The sequence below is a fragment of the Ruditapes philippinarum genome, unplaced genomic scaffold, assembly GCF_026571515.1.
Source record: "Ruditapes philippinarum isolate M1 unplaced genomic scaffold, ASM2657151v2 ctg40_1_1_1_1, whole genome shotgun sequence".
NCBI classification, from domain to species: Eukaryota; Metazoa; Mollusca; class Bivalvia; order Venerida; family Veneridae; genus Ruditapes; species Ruditapes philippinarum.
The window spans coordinates 52296-75575 of NW_026863541.1; the positions used below are offsets into that span (position 1 = coordinate 52296).

The 23280-nt window shown below is 33.4% G+C and overlaps 3 protein-coding genes across 3 annotated transcripts in view; 2 read left to right on the forward strand and 1 right to left on the reverse strand.

Moving 5' to 3' along the window:
* The first annotated feature begins 1905 nt into the window (after positions 1–1905).
* On the forward strand, positions 1906–10176 carry LOC132722417 (uncharacterized). The gene is made up of 4 exons (XM_060706923.1): positions 1906–2694; positions 4794–7966; positions 8328–8516; positions 9156–10176. Exons 1-4 carry the CDS (start codon positions 2633–2635, stop codon positions 9620–9622), a joined length of 3891 nt encoding a protein of 1296 aa, XP_060562906.1. The 5' UTR covers positions 1906–2632; the 3' UTR covers positions 9623–10176.
* A 132-nt stretch (positions 10177–10308) lies between these two features.
* LOC132722421 (alpha-ketoglutarate-dependent dioxygenase alkB homolog 6-like) lies at positions 10309–20164 on the reverse strand. Its single transcript, XM_060706928.1, has 6 exons — positions 19992–20164; positions 15438–15567; positions 14564–14610; positions 13798–13902; positions 12408–12536; positions 10309–11929 (listed from the first exon to the last, which is right to left on the reverse strand). The coding sequence occupies exons 1-6, from the start codon at positions 20025–20027 to the stop codon at positions 11657–11659; spliced, it is 720 nt and encodes a 239-aa protein (XP_060562911.1). The 5' UTR covers positions 20028–20164; the 3' UTR covers positions 10309–11656.
* The window catches only part of LOC132722406 (endoribonuclease Dicer-like), a 29488-nt gene continuing 26336 nt past the window's right edge, over positions 20129–23280 (forward strand). The window contains exon 1 of the mRNA XM_060706906.1: positions 20129–20274. Coding sequence (XP_060562889.1) covers positions 20257–20274 — 18 coding nt within the window. The 5' untranslated portion in view covers positions 20129–20256. The remainder of the gene's footprint in view (positions 20275–23280) is intronic.

Sequence of the window (23280 nt, forward strand, 5' to 3'; positions counted from 1 at the left end):
TAAATCTTTTGGCCATGTGCCAACTATATAAATTCCACCCCAAATTAACTTTCCTAGATTTCTAAAATTAAGCTAGGAACATTTATCACAGTGCATATCCATATCGGTACCATATCTTTTCAAAATCTATTACATAGGATTATTGTATCATCTTCAAACAAATGTACTACATTTTAAATTCATAAAAACACCGTACTTTCGATTTCTCGCGGCACGAGTAACAGGTGTTCGCCGCGTTGATTGGTCACTACCCTCCCCCACCCCGCCTTTTACCCATTTCTCTCAAACTGCAGTATATATGATTATAATTCAATTTCCTTCATTCCCCGCAAAAAATGATACATATACGAAATGATACATATGTAAAACTACATTGTATTTACATACTTATGTAAATTTCTTATTTTTTGCGGGAATGAAAAAAACTTGATTAAAAATCATAAACCAAACATTAAAACATATTCCAAATGAAAAATACTGCAGTTAACCTTGTTTTGGAGAGGTAGCAGGGTTGTAGAGTGGGTAAAAGTGAGGTGGGGGTAGTGACCAATCAACGCACATAATACCGGTGGCACGTGTTACAGACCTCTTTGCTATCACAGGTACCCTCTTAGCACTGTATTGAGTAATCAGTATTATCTTTTTAAAACCTTTTTAATGGTGTTTTGCGTTGTTGAAACTAAAGGGAAAAAAGAATTCAGTATGCGGTAGAAAATGCAAGTTTACGCACTAAGTACTTGTATATGACATCTAAGACACATTCCTAAGAAAGACATAGTTTAACATTCTAGTGTGCCGTGGTATACTTGCTTTCCTTTTATCAATAGATGAACATTCACAGGATTAATTGGTGTCCGTTCAGATGAGAGTGACCTGTGCTTGTGCAAAGAGGGTACGGTTTTGGTAGATTTCGCAAAGAGGGTACGGATGTGGACATGCACCGTGATTATCTACAAATGTGTCTCGGTGCAGACAGCAAGCATGCTCTGCTACATAGGAAATTGTCTTCCCCGGGTACTTGTTATTAGTAGTCAAAATATTTAGCCGTATAAATTTATACACTGAAGAAGGAAAAAAAAACAACAAAACTATTTACGTAAAATATAGAAAGAATCGTTTGGCTATTTTTACTTGTATTCCATTCAATATGAAATTGTATGTTCAGTTTTATTAAACTGATAAAATGGTTAATTAAATGTGTGGCAGGGATCGTATACCAAAATCACACACAACCCTAGCATCCTCATTCGTCGCCATATACCCGCATTAAACTTTCGCATGACACGTTCTCGTAGATTTTGTGGAATTCTAGAAATATCAAAAAGAATGAGGCCCGATTATGCCTCGGAAATTCTATCATTTTTATTTCTCAAAAACATCTTGTAACACTTTTAAAACAAACAAAAAAAATCCCCACACAATTGCCAAATATATTAACTATATTTTAACTATATTTTTATTTCCTTTGCTCTGATATTGGCATAATTATATTGAATTGGTATTACATAATAATTATGGAAGTCAAAATACTACTTTGTTTACATTTTGCTACCTTTGCAACACAATAATGCATATTCAGCGCTATTTTCTTCAGTTGTTAAGCATCTAACATTCTCTAAATCCGTTAATAACCATTATTAAACACATTATAGACATTCTTAAAGAATATAGAAAATATAGATTTCTGAGGCATAATGTGCCTAAAATTAACTCTGTTTTTTAAACATCATTGTCTTATGGACAAACAGTCTATAAAATCAGACTGAAACACAATTCATACTATATTTGTAATTAGTGCATACACGGGAAAATCCAGTTGAACGTTTTTTTTTTGTTTTTTTTTGTTTGTTTTTTTTTGTGTTCAATTCTCTTTTAAAATAATCAGATTCTCGAGAAATATATAGGGTCATTTTCAGTATATCTATACATGTATGTATTTACAGTGACTTCCAACAGTATTTTGTTTTCCAAAATATGAGTCGCTATTAAGTAGAATCTATAATTAGAAGAGAGCACCATTTTAATTCCATAGACTTGTCAGAATAGATATTACACATGTACACGTCGGTGCTCCTCTCCCGTATGACAGAAGTTCCGTATATTAAGTAAAAAGGTATTTAACAAAAAAATACATGTTTAAATATTTGACCAAAAAGTAACTCAGAAGTTATATTCCTCGACAGAAATTTTGTCGCTATGTCTACAAGTTAAAATCATGTTTAGTCAAAATCTATTATCGTAAATGTTTGTTGCCGCAGTGTATTCAATTACAATAATTAGAGATACGTCCCTCTTTTATCGAATATTATCTGGGAGATTATGAGATGAATAGAGTGTAAACCCCGAAAATCAATTCGGATGTTCGGCTTTGAACCAACAGATGTCGCATCGTAGATGCATAAACGAAATTGCTTAATAAATATACACAAACAGTAGGTGAAACATCGCCACGTTGACACACGTTTCAATAAATCCAAAATTATTTCAATAACTGTGTTCACAAAAGTGACGTGTATCTTTTAGAAGAAATGACGCATATTTATTTTCAGATAAAATTCTTCTATTATTTAATAACAGGAATTGGATAGAATTTATTTCAAAATAGAATTAAGTTCAAAGAGCCAGAACAAAAATGCATTTTCGGGGACTACTTCTACAGTTTATTTCTTTAGTCTCCATCGTTTGTTTAACAAGGTGAGTGCATTACCGTTATTTCGTAAAACGATAGGGATTCGATTTAATAAGATGACACAAAACTTAAGAACATTCTTAACATAACGCCGTTGCTGTGACCGTCCTTAAATTTTCAAATAAAAGGTATTCGTTTAAAATCAATATCAGAATTATTGAGGATACGCGAAGATAAATAAATAACCATGCATATTTTGACATTGTTTGATTTAAACTTATTTTGAAACTTGTTGTGTGAAAGATTTAAAAACATTAATTGGTTTCCACAACAACAATTAATGGATTTTGTATGACGTCTGCAAAATTTCATTCCGTATTTTCCTATGTTAATTATGGTTGTAATATTTAGGAATTTTCAACAATCTCTGCAGAGCTAATATTTTGAATTCAACAATACTTAATCTATAGTAAATGATTTAAAATAAAACGATGTTGTTTCATTTTATATTCATGTCAATAACAAAACATCACACAAAATTATATAGAGGATATTCAAGTTTAATCTATAAAATACAGGATTTATTTTTATCGAGTGGTATGAAAATAAATATTTCATGATTGGCGGTAGCTAGGAGTGAAGCAAGATAATTTTCATACCACATGAAAAAAACCCTGTATTTATAGAAAAACTTGAATTTTATGCTTATTGCATATATTTTTCTCTTTTTTTACATTACAATTTGAATAACTTTCACTTAAATGTTATGTACTGACTGAATTTTGAAGAAGTCCGACAAGACACAAGTGAAAATACAGAAAATATGTTTAACTGCAGTGAAAATATGTTTTACGGTGAAAATGCGGAAAATTAATCTACATATTTCATTTTATCAATATTTCTCAATATTGCATACATAAATTTATAATAATAAGAGCTGGAATGCCCCCGAAAAGGTTTCTTAAGCATGCAGCTCGTATTATGAAAAGAAAAGAGAATGAAAGTAACTAATTGCTGAATAATGTTCTTTGTATTGTTGTACCTTTAACTAGCATGAACCTTCAAAATATAAAAGTGACCTTGACCTTTGGTTCCTGGACGCGACAAAATGTTGTTATGAGATAGACATTTGTGCCAAATTATTTCAAATCCCTCAATGCATGACAAAGTTACAGTCTGGACATGATTGTTGTATGAGCCTTAGCCGCGAAACATTGTCTTGATGTGGTAAACGTTTGTGCCAAGTTATTTTAAAATCCTTACATGCATGACAGTTACGGTCCGGACATGAATGTGTATCTTCAAACTCTTCTCGAGAGAATGAGTACCTTAAAACTGTAAGTGTGACCTTGAAGGTAGGGACATGGGTCTTTGTCGCGACATGTCGTCTTGATGTGGTAGACATTTATGCCTAGTTATTTTAAAATCCTTCGGTGCATGACAAAGTTACAGCCCGGACACGAATGTGTGTACCTATAAACTCTAATTGTGATAAAGTGAACTTCAAAATGGTAGCGAGACCTTGACCTTTGAGGTAGGGACGTGATTTTTTGACGCGACACATCGTCTTGACGTTGTAGACATTTATGCTAAGTTATTTTAAAATCCTTACATGCATGACAAAGTTACAGCCCGGACACGATTTGTGTACATATTGATTCAAAATGTGAAACTTCAAAATGTTAGTGTGACCTTGACCTTTGAGGTAGAGATGTAATTCTTGGACGCGACACATCGTCTTGATGTGGTAGACATTTATGCCTAGTTATTTTAAAATCATTCGATGCATGACAAAGTTACAGTCCGGACACGAATGTGTGTACCTATTTACTCTAATTGCGATAATGTGAAACTTCAAAATGATAGTGTGACCTTGACCTTTGAGGTAGGGACGTGGTTCTTGGACGCGACACATCGTCTTGATGTGGTAGACATTTGTGCCAAGTTATTTTAAAATCCCTCAATGTATGACAAAGTTACAGCCCGGACACGAATGAAGTGGGGACGCAAAGATGAACGGACGGACAAACAGACGGTGTGTTATATTGTGCCTACCTTCGGGGGGTGGGGGGTAAAAAATGACAGCATGCACAATAAACATGTCTTCTTATATAATAATTTCATTGAACAAGTTCGATTACTACCATGAGTAAATATATTTCAGGGCAAAGAAACTATGCGATGTGCGGGTATGGTACCTTAATATGATCAATGATGACGTGTTCGATGTCGACCTGACAGACCAACAACATAATCTCAAGATCGTCATAGAATCATTAGTAATGAGAGCGTCCGAGAGCCGAGAAACTCGCATGCTGGAATGCTCCACGTTGTACTTGTATAATGACATGCTTAAAGATCTGTTTGATTACACACCTTCTGGTTCTGGGATGGAATTAAAGGAAGTCGAAAGTGAAGAGACTGATGTAAAAGACACAGCCTCTTCGTCAGATGACATAAACAAGCAGACGAATAATAACAAAGAAGAATCGCGAGAGAGCGAAAATGAGGACGGTATTGAAGTGAATTCTGAAATCGATGGATTAGAAACACAGATTGATAAAATCGAAGGAAATGTAGACATCGATAAAACCAGAGATGACATTCTAGACAGTCAGGCAGATATTGATGAAAGAGCAACTACTGTCGGTGAGGATAAAGATATTCTAACCGACGAAACTGATCAATTATCAAATGAAGCAGTACATATAGATGAAACGGAATATTTGGAGGATACGGATCCTGATCTGTCATCATTAGATGAAGAATCAGAAGAAAGTGTGCAAGCAAATCAAAACAATCGCCATGCTACACCAACTGATACCGAATCCGACACCGAAAAACCTATAAACAAGGTAGATGTCCAAGTAACAAAATCGATACCTTTCGGAGTTTGTTACTCATTTGGCTGTTTAATGTCAGATATATTCGATGTTTACAGTAGTGGCGACTTAAGTAAAATAAATGATATAAATGATGACGAAGTAAAAATAAAAACTGGATCCGACAATAGTAACATGTCAATAGTAAAACGTAAATTTAAACTTAAGTGTCCATTTGGATCCTTTTGTACTCTTCAATGTTTTTATAAGTTTTTGTTATCAAAATCGTTTTGCATGAAAAGTTTTATTTCCTCGGAAGAGCCTGTTGACCTGACCAAGGATAATAAAGACAATACTCAAGATATAAAGGAATATCTAGAAACAATCTCACAACATGGAAGTATGGTCGATATAAATTCGGAAATTAATGATAATGCTGATACTATGAAAATACATAAAAGTGTATTAGAGGATCAGGATATAAACCCTGCTGACAAAAGTTTTTCCACTGAAGAAAAATTTCTTAATAAACTTTCGCTGGCAGACTTTGAGCAAATTGTTGAACAAAAAACTAGGAAGTACTATTCAAAGATACAGCATCTGGAGATGATGATAATGAAGCTTGAAAACCAGCTTTTATTGGCAGCTCTAAACAAACAAAATCATTCCTCCACCATTTCAAAGCTAGAAAATCAAATTCTTAAATTTGAAAATGAACTTTTACGAATGAATAAAAACTATCAATACCTCCGGGAAGAGACAGAAAACACAAGTAAACGACAACATAAATATCTAGAATTAGCTTTTAAACAAACGAGGAAGGAATATCCAAAACTACCAGACAAAAGCAATGACAAATATGAGATTATAACGCAACATCAAGCTAAGATAAATGAACTAGCTGACGTTCTTAGAAACCAGTCGAGCATAATCATGCAATTGAAAGTAAAACACGACCACCTAGAGGAGCAAAATAAATTGCTTCATGAAATGGTCATGAATCAAACAATTTTCATGAATTCAATAGTTAAAACTGTACAAGATCTTTCGGAGCAAAACATCAAAAATAAAAATGAAATAACTGCTCTAAGATTAAAAGTAGCGCAAAGTGTTACTAACGCTAATGATATGAAGGTCAATGTAAAAACTAATGACAATCAAGGTGTAATAGATGAGCTAGACACTTTATTATTTAATAATTTGCTAGAGAAAAGCGGTTCAATAACAAAGGATAAAGTAGATTCAAAAAGTAAAGTTAGTGAAGAAACTAATGAAAGATTGCAGTTGCAAAGTAGAAATGACAAAAACTCAGAAAAATCTATGGTCACAAACTGGTGTCCACGAGACGACAGGGCGTGTCCTTCTTGCCACTATAGTCCATATGTTCATTTAAACTGTTTTCCGTATCAAAATGTACTTTGGTCAGAACTGTGGAAAAAGAAATCAAATGTACAAAATACTATAGGTGATTATCCTACTGTACCTGATGTCATTGATGATACAGAAAACCCGGACTCCGATAGAAAGGTTGTTGCTGTTTTACCAAAAGCACGCAAAAAGGAATATCAATCAAAGCCAAATGAAATTGAAGAAAAAAATGAAACAAATTTAAACAATATTCAAAACAAAAATGAAGATAATTCTGATCAGAATGAAGAGAATAATATAAAGAATGAAGATATTTTTGTACAAAACATAGGCCAACAAGAGAAATTTAAAGATGCAATGGATACAATTAAGGAAAACTTAAATAAAGAAAAGGAAGCTGCAGAAGATAACGACTTAAGCAAATATACGCTTGTTGGTTATGATAGAAATGGTAAACCTGTTTTTATAATTCGAGAAAACCCAAAAGACAAAGAAGCAATAACTGAATCTCTGCCCACTGATACTAAAACGAGAATTGAAACATCGAAAAATGGGATTCAGACCAGTGAACGGTTAACAATAAATAAAGATGAAATTAAAAATGAACTGAAAACTGGTGAAGATTATGATCTCAAAACTGACAGCAACAAAAATGAAAAAGACAAAACTAAATCTGAACAAGAAGATATTGAATTTAAAGAAATTAAAGATATAGCAAAAGACACTGACAATCAACAGGGCAAAGATATTGGCAAACTTCAAACAAATGATAATGCTGGCAAAGCTAATGATGTTTCTAAATCAAACAGTCCAACAAGTGATTCTAAAGTCCCAAAACTAGGAGAAGATAATGAATCTGAAAAAGAAAGTACTTCTAACAGAGAAAGCAATCTGGAAAGTAAAGATAATGTACCAAAAGCAGAAAATAAAAAAGTGAAAATAGCTTTAAAAGAAAACAAAGATGATGTGGGCAATGACAAAGAACCTATTAAGACACATGAAGAAAAACAAGCTTCTACAGGTGACAAAGTTGTTCAAATAAAACAGAAAGAAAATGATCAGCAAATGATCAAACAAAGCATAAGCAAACCAAGAGAAAGAAAAATTCCAATAAATATTGAAAAGCCTAAACAAAGTGAACCTAAAGGTAAAGTATATCTTATGTTTAAAAGTTACGACTTACATCACCTGTCTATAACTTACACTTAAATGTGATAAATAAATGAAAACATCCAAAAAATAAGTTAATGTTTTCAAACCTTTGAGTATGGTACAGGAACCATCCAAAGACACAAATTCCAAACAGGATCATAGTCCTATTCAATAAGTGATTTGTAGTTTTTGTCAGTATTGAAACTATCTACTTTTTTACTCTGTAAACTGCTCAGTAAAACAGCAGTTAGACACTGCGTTTATTTACAAAAAAGTCATATATTTTACAAATTGTTCCTTAATTAACATATACATGTACTAGTATATAAATAATATTTTCATGTACAACTTTTCAGACTGCTATGACATTTACTTAAAAGGAGAGAAAAGAGATGGCTTATATAAAGTGAAGCCACTTGGTTCAGACACACAGATACAAGTTTTCTGTGACATGAGAAAAGGTGGATGGACAGTTATACAGAGGCGTCAAGATGGCACTACTAATTTCTTTCAGGAGTGGGATGACTATAAGAAAGGATTTGGGGGTAAATTTTTAAACAATCATTTCAAACCCTACATTCTATATTTTATCAGTGGTTTGTGGCAAAATGAATTTTGAGTATGCCAAACTACTCTTGGATATGTTCTCATAACCATTTCCTTTTTGTAGTAAGTGTCCTGCTATCTAAAGCAAGTATTCAAATGTGTAAATGCTACGACTGGCTAAATATGTTATAAAGTTTTAAATAATCTGTTTGTTAGCACACAGTTTTCATATTCATCTGACCTCAAGGGTATAAAACTTTTTTTTCCTGATCTTAGGTTTGTCAGTAATTGGTTAGTGTAAATTTACTGTCAATTTTCAGATCAACCTGAAATCTGAGTTACAGCTGAGAAAATTTCTTAATGAACTGAGACCCTGGTCATCTCTAGTTCTCTCATATGAAAGAATCAAATGAATTCCATCATTGGATTTGAACCATCAGTGGTCTTTGACTCAGCAACCTTAACCACTCAGCCATTGAGTCTCTTATATTTCTATTAAATTTGTAAAAATAGTCAAGCTGAAAATCTTGAAAAATCAATTTGTGCCTAGCATAATACTGTTGAAATGCTCAAGTCACCACAACTGGGACATTGTTGGGAAAACGTGTACTCAATAAAATGAATACATTATTTCACAGGTCTTTATGGTGAGCACTGGCTTGGAAATGACAACATACACTACCTTACAAATCAGGACTTCTACAAACTGCGGGTAGACATGATGGACTGGGAAAAGACAAAGAAATTTGCTGAATTTGATTATTTTCTTGTTGATAGTGAAGATGAGGGCTACAAACTTCACATCGATGGCTACAATGGTGATGCAGGGGATGGATTGACTAAACATGATGGAAGTAAATTCTCTACAAAGGATGTTGACAATGATAAAGTTGTGAAGGAGTTTGGTGGGAGTTGTGCTAAACGGTTCACCGGTGCTGGATGGTATTATAAATGCTATGCTTCAAACTTGAATGGAAAATTTTATAAAGGTGGAAAAATCCCAGAGAAGCGATTTGATGGGGTTACATGGAAACCCTGGACAGGCCCAAACTATTCATTAAAGAAAGTGGAAATGAAACTCAGACCTGCTTCTGCAAAGAACTGAGCATAAAATGATCAGAAAACATTTTAATATCATTGAAGGTTCAATGGAACCAAAGGGTAGAAATTAACCTAAATGCATCAAAAACAAGTTTTTGTTAGGTTTAGTGATATAAAAGTGTAAACTAAGTCTAATAACGAAGGAACATAATGATTAAGGTAAAATGAAACCAAAGTTGAAGTAAAGCTTGAAAAAATTATAAATATGTTCAAGTTTTAATGAAATGGAAGTTCAGAACAAACCCTATAAATAGACATCAGAAAAAAAGAAAACATGATGATTTTGGAGTTTGATGAAGCCAAAGATGGAAATGCCCCAAAAATATCAGAAAACATGTTTAATGAAACAAAAGTTGAATCATGAAAGAAAGAAATCTTATTAATTTCGATATTGTTTGCCAAAGATGTGTGTTTTATGCCTGAATGACAAACACAAGATGAAGATTTATCTTGTTGGTGAACTGACAAGTTTAGCCCCAATATTTTATTGATATACAATTTAGTTATGTCAATATATCTTATTCATTATACTCGAATTTCATAAATCGTCCAGTATTATTTGGTTTTTGTAGAATTTTCATTTCATTTTTCATTATATTCAATACATCATACATTTTTATTGGTATGAACGAAAAACTATTTGAAATATCGCACATCTTAGAGAGAAATATTCCATATTCACTGAAAGTAATCAAATATAAATCATAAAATTATAATAGGCTTTTACAATTTCCCATGTGAGGCTGTGATAACCATTGATTTGCTGGAATAAAAAGTGATTACTAGAAGCCTTTGTCAACAGTATAGAGCCAGGTCTGCCTGCACATCTGCACATCCATGTAATCTGCCAGGCTTTATGCTATTGGTAGCTCAAATTTTGATTTGTACATGTATTTTGATAATGAAATCGCTTAGACCTCAAATGATCTCTTCCCAATCTAAAGCAGGGCATTTTGATAACAGACATTCAACAGTCAAGGGTTAGAGTGATAGCAGTGATAATAACTTGGTTCTGTTTGTTTGGTTTTATGGCGCACCAACCCAGTATAGGCGCCGAAACAGGAAAGATGACTTTTGCTAACCTGGAGTGTTACAAACTTCAAAGCAACAACAAGGGTCAAAACCACCTCAGCTGCTGAAGCTAAGAGATGCATAGACTCCAGTTTAGAACCCACTCAGTAATCTCTTACAATCACACAGGGAAAAATGGTGGCTACAATTCTTATGTCTCAACCATAAAAGGCAATCCCTCAGCTACAAATAAGTATAATTACTTGGTTTACATGAGATGAGAAATATTTCGGACCGTGTTAGAATGTTTCCGAAGGAACGTTAATAAATGTATAATAGAATATGATTGTGGGTAAAAAAAAACTATGTGAACATAGTCATCATCTTATAATAGTCATATATAATAATAATCATATATGAATACAAATACATGTATTGTACATAACACACACAAGCATCATTTTCAAAAATAAAATTTGACTTTCTTTCATTTTTATCTTTATTTTTCTTAAAATAAAACAGAAAAATAAAGAAAAATAAATATACTTAGATCCATGATCTTGAACAGTTATTAATCACATAAGGAGATTGCACGAGTGTTCTATTCTGATGGGTTGTATAATTTGAATACATTGTGTAAAATTGTTTCCCCACAAGCCTGCATAATATTACAATCTGGTATTTTCTTATAAACCTTTTGTAAAATCTGTAAGAAAAACTGAACAATGCGGAAGGAAGGAGTTATTTTGCTCCTGAAAAGGTTATACATGACTGATATTTATCAGTAACCCAAGTTATACTTTTGTTAATTACTATCTATTCCACAAAGTGTTTTAAATCGCATATTAATCCCTTTTTTTTTTCTTACACCATTTAAAAAGAGGTAAAATATGTGATTTATAAAATAAACAGCAAACTCCTTGATAAAGAGATGTTTAACCACATAAGAGGTTGATAAATCTCGTGGAATAGATAATTATTTATTAATTGTTAAAAGGATATGATAAATCCTTACACAGTGACACTGTCACCTTTTCTTTCCTAAAAACAACTTTGCTTTAAGTATTTTAGGAACGTATCTTATAGTTAACGATACACGAGTTGTCCGTTCAAGTTTATCACCTGTTTGAACACCGTCACATTTATACACATTCACAACATTGTCTGATATAATATCCTCCTTCCTTTCAGCTATACCATGAAGATTGACCTTATACATATCATCCCTGACCAAGATTAAACTTCTTCGTTCTAATAACATTGAACACAAAAAACGGTCTTCGAAAGATGTCTTGGACACCTGAAAAATTCAAAATCGTAGTAAATGTTTAAATGAAAATTTCAAAATCTTGGAATTTTAAATTATTGGAAGTTGTGGGTAAATTTTTCACTAAATTGGCATGGTATTAGTAGATTAGCAAAACTTTTCCAAAGGGTAAAGATATCCTTATGCATTGTTGAAGATGCAAGTGGTCAAATTTGTAGAATCAAAAACTTCCTTGAGTTTCTATTTTCAGGCATTTAATTTAAATCAGTAAGGGTTTAAATTAATCAACCTAAATAACTCAAACAAATACTGTCGACTTAATTAACTGATCAAATTTAATACCTCTAAATTCGTTCAATTTGAAAATAGATACTTGTAAGTATCTGAATTTTGAAAAAAGAAGAACCAGTAAGACATAAGTATGAACAAATGTATTACTAAATATGCCTATAGCAATTTGTTTCCCCACAAAAATAAAATGAATAGAAAATTAGCCAAAGAATACCAGTACCTCTAAATCTATGTTTGTATTATCATCTGACTGTGTATCTGTGATAGGACGGTAGAAATCCAGCAGTGTGTGTGATCCTAGGCTTATTGTTGATACTGTTGGATAATATAGAGGCCCATCTTCATGAGGCTGAAATACAAATATGATAATGTTAACGTTTGACCTGTAAGTGTGAACTTGACCTTTGAAGTAGTGTAGACTTGGTGTTGCACATGACATTTTGTCTTAATATGGTATATAATAATTTATTTGTGCAAATTGCTAGATTGTAAAGTTGTGGACAAGACACAAAACAGACCCCAGACGGAAAATGTTAAGGTTTCAAATCAGAGTAAGACTTGGAGTTTGTGTGGACAGTGGTGGACATGGTACATCATCTTATCATAGTAAACATTCGTGCCAGGTTATTTCAAAATCCATTGAAGGATGAAAAAGTTATAGGCCGGACATAAAATTTACGTCCTCCCCCCTCACCAACAGACAATGTTCATCTCTGATCTCAAAGTGTGACCTTTACCTTGAAAGTCAGGCATTTGGTGTTGCACTTGACACATCATAAGAATAACATCATCCTTAAATGTAAGAATTCAACAAATAGGTTGTGATAATCAAACTAACAACAGAGCGAATTTAGGTAGTTTGAAGTCAGTAGTTTTAACAAATCAACTAGCACCAAAAAAAATGTTATAATAAAATACTGATCTTTTAAGGGGCAATTACCAGTAAGTAACATTGGCACAATTTTAAGATCTTTACTGCTTTCCTGTTGAAAGAAGACTATGTCACTGTTCAGAACTGTTCACTATTTAGGGGAGAAAGTGTGTAAGCGGCCAGATAGCTCAGCCAGTGGAGCCTCGGTACAGTATTCCTAGGGTCCCAGGTTTGAGTCCCAGTCAGGCTGCACATTTTTCTCACCCTGTGACATTTGGCGCCCAAAGGGGGACCGTGATGGTATAAGCTCCCAGTCCAATTTCACATTGTTCTCTGTACACATTGGAAATACGAGGACGAATTTCAATATAGCGGGGGAGTATGTCACAGTTCAGAACTGTTCACTATTTAGGGGAGAAAGTGTGTAAGCCGCCAGATAGCTCAGTCGGTAGAGCCACGGTACGGTATTCGGAGGGTCCCGGGTTCGAGTCCTGGTCAGGCTGCACATTTTTCTCACTCTGTGACAGACTACATGCCCCATTTGTGCATTATGTAAATAAGCAGTAACTTGAGTAGGACCATCAAATTCTTTTAGGTAGCTAGACAGCTTATTCACATGCAACAATGGATATATTCAGACCTCAGCAGTGAGGAGCAAGTGGTTCAAAGTCAGCAACCATAACCACTTAGCCACAAAGACCCTGATACACTGTAAATTAAGTTGAAGATAAATATTTACCATGATACCTTGTCCTGGCAAGTACTCATTTACTAGAACGTGGTTTGGTACTTTATCCTCAAACAAACCAAGACCTGCAATCTTTTCAGCATAAACTTTTAACCACTGAAATAATACACCAAAATAAAGAGAAATAACACATTTAATAGACATGTCCTCATGAAATTTGTCAGATAATTGTGCATCTTTTGTGATTTCGCAAAATCTGTATTGCATGATTGTACAAATATTTTGACACAACATCATTTGCATTAGTTAAACATGGCATATAAATGTCCTGAATGTTAACATTAAATAGTCTGCAAATTTAGCATTAGCCTGCAAACTCATTGCTGGTAGAATTAAGGTTGAGTCTGTAAAATCTTTCAAATTATTTAACAAGGTAAATGATAATTATCTAGAAGACCTTGCAGCAAAAAATAACAATTAACTTTAACACAAAAATACACTTATATAAATACGTGAACCGCGCCATGACAAAACCAACATAGTGCGTTTGCGACCAGCATGGATCCATCCAGCCTGCACATCCACGCAGTCTGATCAGAATCCATGCTGTTTGCTTTCAAACCCTATTACAAGTAGAGAAACTGACAGCGAACAGCATGGATCCTGATCAGACTGCGCGGATGCACATGCTGATCTGGATCCATGCTGGTTGCAAACGCACTATGTTGGTTTTGTCATGGCACGACTCATATATAAATATATCATGATAATGATGAAGAGAAAACAGATAATGAAAAATACCATAAAGTTGTAATACCTGTGGAAGATCTTCTGGTATCATTCCTTTCGGGTGTGGTAAACCACCTGTAAAACAAACTTAACAATTAAAGTTATGTAGTACACATAATTATTGTTCTTCTGACAAACCAGATCCCTAACACTGGTTTACTAATACATGTACTCAGTCATTGTTCACAGCTGCTCTTTGGAAATGAACTAAGTATTCTTAAAGAATAAAAGAGAACTAAAGATTTCAGATATTGACCATCTTTTTTTTTATGATCCTGAAGATGTTGCATGTGTTTTAACTGAATCCCTCATAAAGTTGTACAGTAAACAATCTTGCATGTAAAAAATTAAGCAAGAACTTGTATGATCAATAACACTAACAGCTTATGATTCAGATATAACCCATTCTTGACTTAAAGAAAGTCAGTTGGAAAAAGTTCAAAAGATTTAAAATTTGCTTTATAAACAAAATACCAGATAATTTGACTTGGGGGTAAAGTTCAACATGTTATTTGGGTGATAGATGCATGATGCATGTTTTCAAGTACATACAGTATCTAAAATTGTGATTACATTAATGATAAAACTTGTATTAACTTCATATATGAAAAAATATAATCACTGAAGTAATTCACCTCTGAACACAGGTCCCTTGAAAATAGGTCAGTTTTCTTGATAAAGGAACAACTTCAACTCTAAACAAAGCCTAGAGCTAGGAAACATTATTTGTGCAACAACTTCAAGGATGATAATGATACTAGAGTGTAATCTAAACAACTATGCCAGACGTTTACAGGCATCTAATCCTGTAAATTTATACTGTAATATATAAATGATAAAAACACATGTTGGGTTATTTGACTATTTCTATTAAAATCGAGTAAATTATTTGAATTTAATACCCCAATTTTGCAGCCGTCTGTTTGACAACTGTGTCCACTTTGGTTTAGGAGCATCATATACTTGTTTGAGCAGGTAGGCTTCTTCTTCTTTGCTTATAAATTCTGGGATATAGTACAGTGATGGTGGTGCCTGCAAATGTTGTTGTTGTTGTTATTGTTTTTTTAAGATAATAAAGTTTAAGTAACAATACATGTATATAGAAAGAAATAAAAATAAAAATATAAACCAAATTACCAAAATACATGATGGTGGTGCCTGCACATAAAATAATACAGAATTGTTATTCTTTTTATTTGAAAGATAAAAAAGTTTAAGTAATAAGAAAGAAATAATTATAAAAATGGGTCAAAGACAGAAAAGGCCGGGTTGCATATGTATACAAAATATCATGAGGCTGTGATGTTACTTAAATTTTCTACCACTGTCTTGACCATTGATGTTGAAAATTTAACTTAGTTGGTAATGAGCATCAGACCTGAAATGGAATCCCACATTATGGGACCACATGTCAATGCTGTGAACCACATATCAAGAAGCTGTGGTAAGTAGTTGCTGAGAAAACTGTTACCAAAATTTCCTACTATCTATTGATCATTAATTATGTCAAAATTTAACTAAGTCGGCAAACAGGAAGTGGATGAGCAACAGACCTGAAATCGAATCCCACAGTATGGGACCATGTGATAATGCTGTACACCAAATATCAAGAGGCTGTGATAAGTAGTTGCCAAGAAAACTGTTACGAAAATTTCCTACCATTGACCATAAATGTAGAAAATTTAACTAGGTCAGCAAACAGGAAGTAGATGAGCGACAGACCTGAAATCGAATCCCACAGTATGGGACCATGTGTTGATGCTGTATACCAAATATCAAAAGGCTGTGATAAGTAGTTGCTGAGAAAACTGTTACGAAAATTTCCTGCTATTGACCATTAATGTTGAAAATTTAACTAGGTCAGCAAACAGGAAGTAGATGAGCGACAGACCTGAAATCGAATCCCACAGTATGGGACCATGTGTTGATGGTGTATACCAAATATCAAAAGGCTGTGATAAGTAGTTGCTGAGAAAACTGTTACGCCGCCCAACCGCCACCCAACATTCACCATACTATAACCCAGGTTTGCACCAGTGCAACCCGGCCAAAACTGTAAACTTAATTATCAATATATCTTTAAAGAAATTTATATAATTCTAAACATTGTTGCATGCACATTAAATGAAAGTATTGAAATACACTGAAATAGTCTAGTCTAATTGTTTCTTTTCATTGTACTGCAATAACTCCTTTTGCCTGAATTGTACATTATATTGATGTTACATGTAATATATGACATGCATTTGTAATACATTTGAAATAAAACAATAGTCTAATTCCTTACATAGTAGCTAGACCTTGTGACATGACTATTTACTTTTCATCTCAAGGTACTTTTGTAAGGATGTCATGTTACTTATGTGTACATGTACTAATCAATTATAACCATATACACTTAGTCTTATATTTGAAGGACATATATCTCCTGTAAAAGGTGATCTTAAACTTGCTAAAAAAGGCTCATAACTGAGCAAAAATGAATAACAAAATTGCTTGTCATTCTGAAATACTTTCTAATTTTGGTAGTGAACAATTATTCCAAATTAAAGTAAATACCTTTGATATATTTTTAAAAGATATGTTCTTTATTAAATGTTAACCAAGGCGAAATAATTCAAGTCAAAAATAAGTCATGACTTTTAAAACATGATTTTAGGATATCTAGCCTTTTGATATAGCTCAGGGATTTTTTTTGCCTTATTTTATAGCCAATATTCAGTCACAATCCCAATTGAAAATAGTAATTATTTTTTCCAATCCATCGGAAAAAAATCCCAAATGAAAAATTCAAAATGAATACAAATTCTAAAAACTTTGAAAATAAGGGCTTCTTCACTGTTATGGTGCTTTTAGAAATGTTTGAAGACGCCATCCTAAGACAGTGATCCTTTGCATTCATTTCATCACTGCAAAATTTAAGTAATGCATTTTTCCCAATTTTTAACAAAACGTCGCTGAATTTCCCAATTCCATGGGTATGGGTCATGTTCCCAAAATCTTGGAAAAAAACCTGGGCATCAACAGGTCAAGCATAATACTGTGCTCCTCTTAGTTCACGGTACTTACACTTTGAAGCAAGAAAGAAAACAACATATAAAACTTATGGTACAACTAGAAATGTGTCCATAGGACACGGGTGCCCCCACCGCACCACTGTTCTGTCAATCTTATGACTCTAGGTCAAATATTTTTTGAAAACTAAAAATCTTTTTACTAAGTAAAGGGCAAGAACTTTACAAATACTGAATAAATTGCAGTTGAAAATTGCAAATTTATACTACTGTAAGTCAAGGACAATAACTCTAACAAAATTGAAAAAAAATCCATATGCAGGTTCATAGCTTCACAGTGATGTGAATCATTATTCCTGTAATTTAGTGATGTTGATCATTATTCCTGTAAAGTTGGTCGATTCTAACTCAAGCACTCAAGGAACAAATAACAACATAATGAAACAGTTTTTACTAAGTCAAGGGAAATAACTCTACAAATACTGGATAAATCCACAAGCGAAACCCCAGGAACAAACTAAATATGCTGAGCAACTTTCCCATAAGGTTAAATGACTCTATGTCAAATCCTTTTTGAGTTACATGCGACACAAGTTGAAAATTGCAAACACTTTCTAAGTCAAGGGCAATAACTCTAAAAATACTAAATAAATCCAGACGAAAATACCCAGGTGCACAACAACACATGCTGATCAACATTCCTGTAAGTTTCATGACTCTAGGTCAAATACTTTTTTAGTTACATGCGACACAAGTTGAAAATTACAAAATTTTACTAAGTCAAGGGCAATAACTCTAAAAATACTAAAAATATCCAGACGAAAATACCCAGGTGCACAACTACACATGCTGATCAACATTCCTGTAAAGTATCATGACTCTAGGTCAAATACTTTTTGAGTTACATGCGACACAAGTTGAAAATTGCAAAATTTTACTAAGTCAAGGGCAATAACTCTAAAAATACTAAAAATATCCAGACGAAAATACCCAGGTGCACAACTACACATACTGATCAACATTTCTGTAAAGTTTCATAACTCTAGGTCAAATACTTTTTGAGTTACATGCGACACAAGTTGAAAATTACAAAATTTTACTAAGTCAAGGGCAATAACTCTAAAAATACTAAAAATATTCAGACGAAAATACCCAGGTGCACAACTTCACATGCTGATCAACATTCCTGTAAAGTATCATGACTCTAGGTCAAATACTTTTTGAGTTACATGCGACACAAAAGAGAATGGACGGACGGAAGGACGGACAAGGGTAAATCTAAATGCCCGCCACTAATGTGGGGGCATAAAAATTGTCATGAGCTGTAACATGTAGTTATTTTCTGCTGTATGACACAAGTGAACAATAACATATTTAATCAAAATCAAATTTAATGATCAAAACGTAGATCATAAGTCGGCCATTTTGAAAACAGTATGTCAGGCCATCCTTAAAAAAATGTTTGTTTGCAGTAACCCGACCCAGAATTTTCAAGGTGGGTAGGTAGGTCGATTTTTTTTTTTATTGAAAATAAACATGGAATTTCAAAATGCTGGACAAATATGCTTTGATAATCTGGTAACAATATTAAATTGATAACTGAATTCTAATTTAATAAGACCTACATTTTATTTCTTCTATTAACCTTTAAAAGAACGAAAACAAAGCACAAGGCATAATTTTCTGATTCAAAAAAAATAAAATTTTTATCCAGACCATGAAAAAAAATTTTGAGTAGGGGCAAAGTTTGTGAGTCAGTCCCGTTACTGCAAACAAACATTTTTTTAAGGATGGCCTCATTTAAATCGCGGTAATGGTGTTTTATTTCAGTTTTTTCATATTTCAGTTAAAATTTCTACATGTTATTTTGCATAATTTTAAATATTAAAAGTATCTTTACATTGTAACTCAAAATTTATTTTTTCAACAAACAAGAACATTTTGAAAATGATGATTGTTTCAGATGTATGTAAAAATTTAACAGACTATTGTTGCTTTTTGCAGAAATTTGTAAAATGTTGTTCTGTTTTACGTAAAAATCTATAGATTAAAAATATTTTGCACAAAAACTTTGTTGTTTAGGTGTTTGATTAAATTTTGTCAATTCTGACCAATTTTAACACTGGACACATAAAAATATGCCATTACCGTGAAATAAGTGATGATGCGGAATAACAATTATTAGTAAAGTTGAGTAGAAGTTGAAATTCTAGCTGCTAATATAGCTCTATCATATACAAATATAATTTAGTATAACATATACACATATGGGTTTATTTCAAGCAAATGCATAACTTTTAGTTTACTCAGGTAAGCAATAACGGCCAACCTGCCCTTCTTGCTTTATTCTTGGGATATAATTGTCGAAAAGAAAGTATACGTGCACCGTACAAATATTTTATTTAACAAGTATACATGCAAATTTGCGTCGTCATTTGTTACCTTTGAAACAAGGGCATCATCAATTAATGTTTCCATTGTTTAACATCAATTTGATACTCTATTTTGATGGAAAGGCTGTATAATATCATAAAAATAAAGTCTCAAAATTCAGTAATTCCACTTCCGGTTATATTTGGAATCCTTTGGTTTTTATTGTGAATGCATGTTGACGGTGCGCAGGTAACTTTCACCTGTAAATGGATAGCTGCACTGAAATAAAGAAAATGATTTTTATTTCAATTTTAGATCACATATAACATAACATATGGCGTATACGAGAAGGGTTTGTTTCTAATTATTTCTTTTCTAGTGATATTTAACTTTAATCATAAAACGACAAATTCAAAATCTCAAACATGATATTTGGTCAGTTTTGAAAAGAAAAATAAGCTGATAAGTTAATTATCCTACCGATTCATATAGTTAATTGTCCTCCGCCTTTTCGAAGAAAAAAGGGGGATATCGAAAAAGGCTCCGTCCCTCTGTCCGTCCGTCACACTTTCGTGTCCGGTCCATAACTTTGTTATTTATCAAAGGAATCTGAAATAACTTGGCACAAATGTTTGTTATAATAAGACGATGTGTCATGCGCAACAACCGGACCCCTACCTCCAGGGTCAAGGTCGCACTTGCTCATTCAAGGTCAACATTGTCTATTTGAAGGTATATGTGGTGTCCGGTCCAAAACCTTTTTATCTTTGAAGGGATTTTGTAAATACTTGCCACTTGCCATAATGAGTAGATGTGTCATGTGCAACAACCGGTCACCTACCTCCAAGGTCAAGGTCACACTTGGAGGTCAAAGATTAACATAGTCTGTTACAGGGTTTATTTTGTGTCGGGCCATAATTGTCATTTATCAAAGGAATTTGAAATAACTTGGCACAAATGTTTGTTATAATAAGACGATGTGTCATGCGCAACAACCAGACCCCTACCTCCAGGGTCAAGGTCGCACTTGCTCATTCAAGGTCAACATTGTCTATTTGAGGGTATATGTCGTGTCTGGTCTATAACTTTCTTATCTTTGACGGGATTTTGTAAATACTTGCCACAATTATTCACAATAATGAGATGATGTGTCATGCGCAACCATCTGTCACCTATCTCCAAGGTCAAGGTCACACTTGGAGGTCAAAGATTAACGTAGTCTGTTATAGGGTATATTTTGTGTCTGGTCCATAACTTTTTCATATATCAAAGGATTTTGAAAATACTTGGCACAAATAGTCACTATACTAAGACGATGTGTCATGCTCAACACCTGCATCCCTACCTCCAAGGTCAAGGTCACATTTTGAGGTCAAAAATTAACATAGTCTGTTAAAGGGTATATATTGTGTCTGATCTAGAACTTCTTCATAATTCAAGGGATTTTGAAATAACTTGGCACAAATAGTCACAATAATAAGACGATATGTCAAGTACAACACCTGCACCCCTACCTCCAAGGTCAAGGTCAAACTTAGAGGTCAAAAGTTAACAGAGTCTGTTATATGGTATATTTTGTGTCCTGTCCATAACTTCTTCATAGATCAAGGGATTTTGAAAATACTTGGCACAAATAGTCACAATGATAAGATGATATGTCATGTGTAACACCAGTGTCCCTACCTCCAAGGTCAAGGTCACATGTAGAGGTCAAAGATTAACATAGTCTGTTAGAGGGTATATTTTGTGTCCCATCTATAACTTCTTCATAGTTCAAGGGATTTTGAAAATACTTGGTACAAATAGTTACAATAATAAGACGATATGTCATGCACAACACCTGGACCCCTACCTCCAAGGTCAAGGTCACACTAAGAGGTCAAAGCTTAACATTCATTTTATTTCTTTAATAAATTTATTGTTGCATTTGCAGATCTAGCATTGATCATAATTTTGGACTGAAAGTCCTTTGATCCATACCTCAATCTTTTAAAATAGCACAATTTTATGCTTCCTATAAAACTTCCCCGAGGCGGGGACGTTGGTAACTCTGTTACAAATTCTTGTTGCCATTTGTTATTTTTCATATTTCATTTTTGTCCTGGCCATTTCTCCTAAACTATATTGTTCACAAAGCTACACATTCGACTCGCGGAGTTCTAGTTTTGAATTTCAGTTTTATGTTTTTCCTCAAATTTTGTAAAATATTTATTGTGGCTTTATAAAATATGCACATTATCCTTTGAAATAACAATAGTGAAATTACATGTACCACTTGCGGCAACTTGAAACATGGACTACAATTCAAAGAATAACAAGTCTATGAAATCTATGATATTGCTCTCCCAGGGTTATACATTATCTCAAATTCAAAGTCACAGAGGCTAAATATGGAAGAGACTGAGAGTGGTGGCGTGGCCGAATAGTTCATGCATTGGACTAGTAATCGAAGGATTGCTGACCATGTGGGTTCAAACCCTGTCAGGGGCAACCATTGTTTCTGTGAGCAAGAAACTTTATACACTTATTACTTTGCACTGGTTTGTTCTAGGAACAAATTTTAGAGTGTTTCAATAAGGTTATAGCTTTCAACACAGTCAAACTAAAATAAATTTGCATAAAATAAATATGGTGACTATATTATTTTGTGCTGAGTCCATAATTTATAGAACCAGGACTTTATCATATCATTGAAAGATTGTGAAAATTCTTGGCATACATGTTCACCAGAATGAAAAACAAGATCCAGTTTGATAGCAAAAAGGTCAAGGTTACATTATAGTCATAGAGGCCAAAGCAAAAAGGTTGAGTCTTTTGAAAGTTTTGAACTTGACTATTCAAAGAATAGTTGGGCTATCCTACTAACCCTTTGGTTCAATTTTTACAAGCAACATCATGTACATCACATCAACCACTATAAAAGATATAGATTTGCTTGTTACTTCCTACTCTTATTTGGAATCATAATAGGAGGACATTATTAGAGGTCTAACCCTTAACACGGATTTTGACAGAATTATGGTCTTTTGTGAACTTTCCTGGAAGAGTGGAAGTGGTTAAAGTTTGTATTCACCAATGTCTGGACTCTGATGAAGTGAAACTTAACAAATGTCTACTGGATCAGAATGGAAGGTCACTACCCTAGTCTCGTAACTGACATCAATTTTTACTGAATTATGGCCCTTGATGAACTTTTATTCAACCATATTTGTCTTAAAATAAATTTGATAGATATTTATTTAAGATCCAAACAGTGGTATTTATCACTATGCAAATTTAACAAATTATTTAGATCAGAGTAAATGCATGTGATATCAATCTTGGAACTAATGAATACCCGAATGATATACATGTAAAT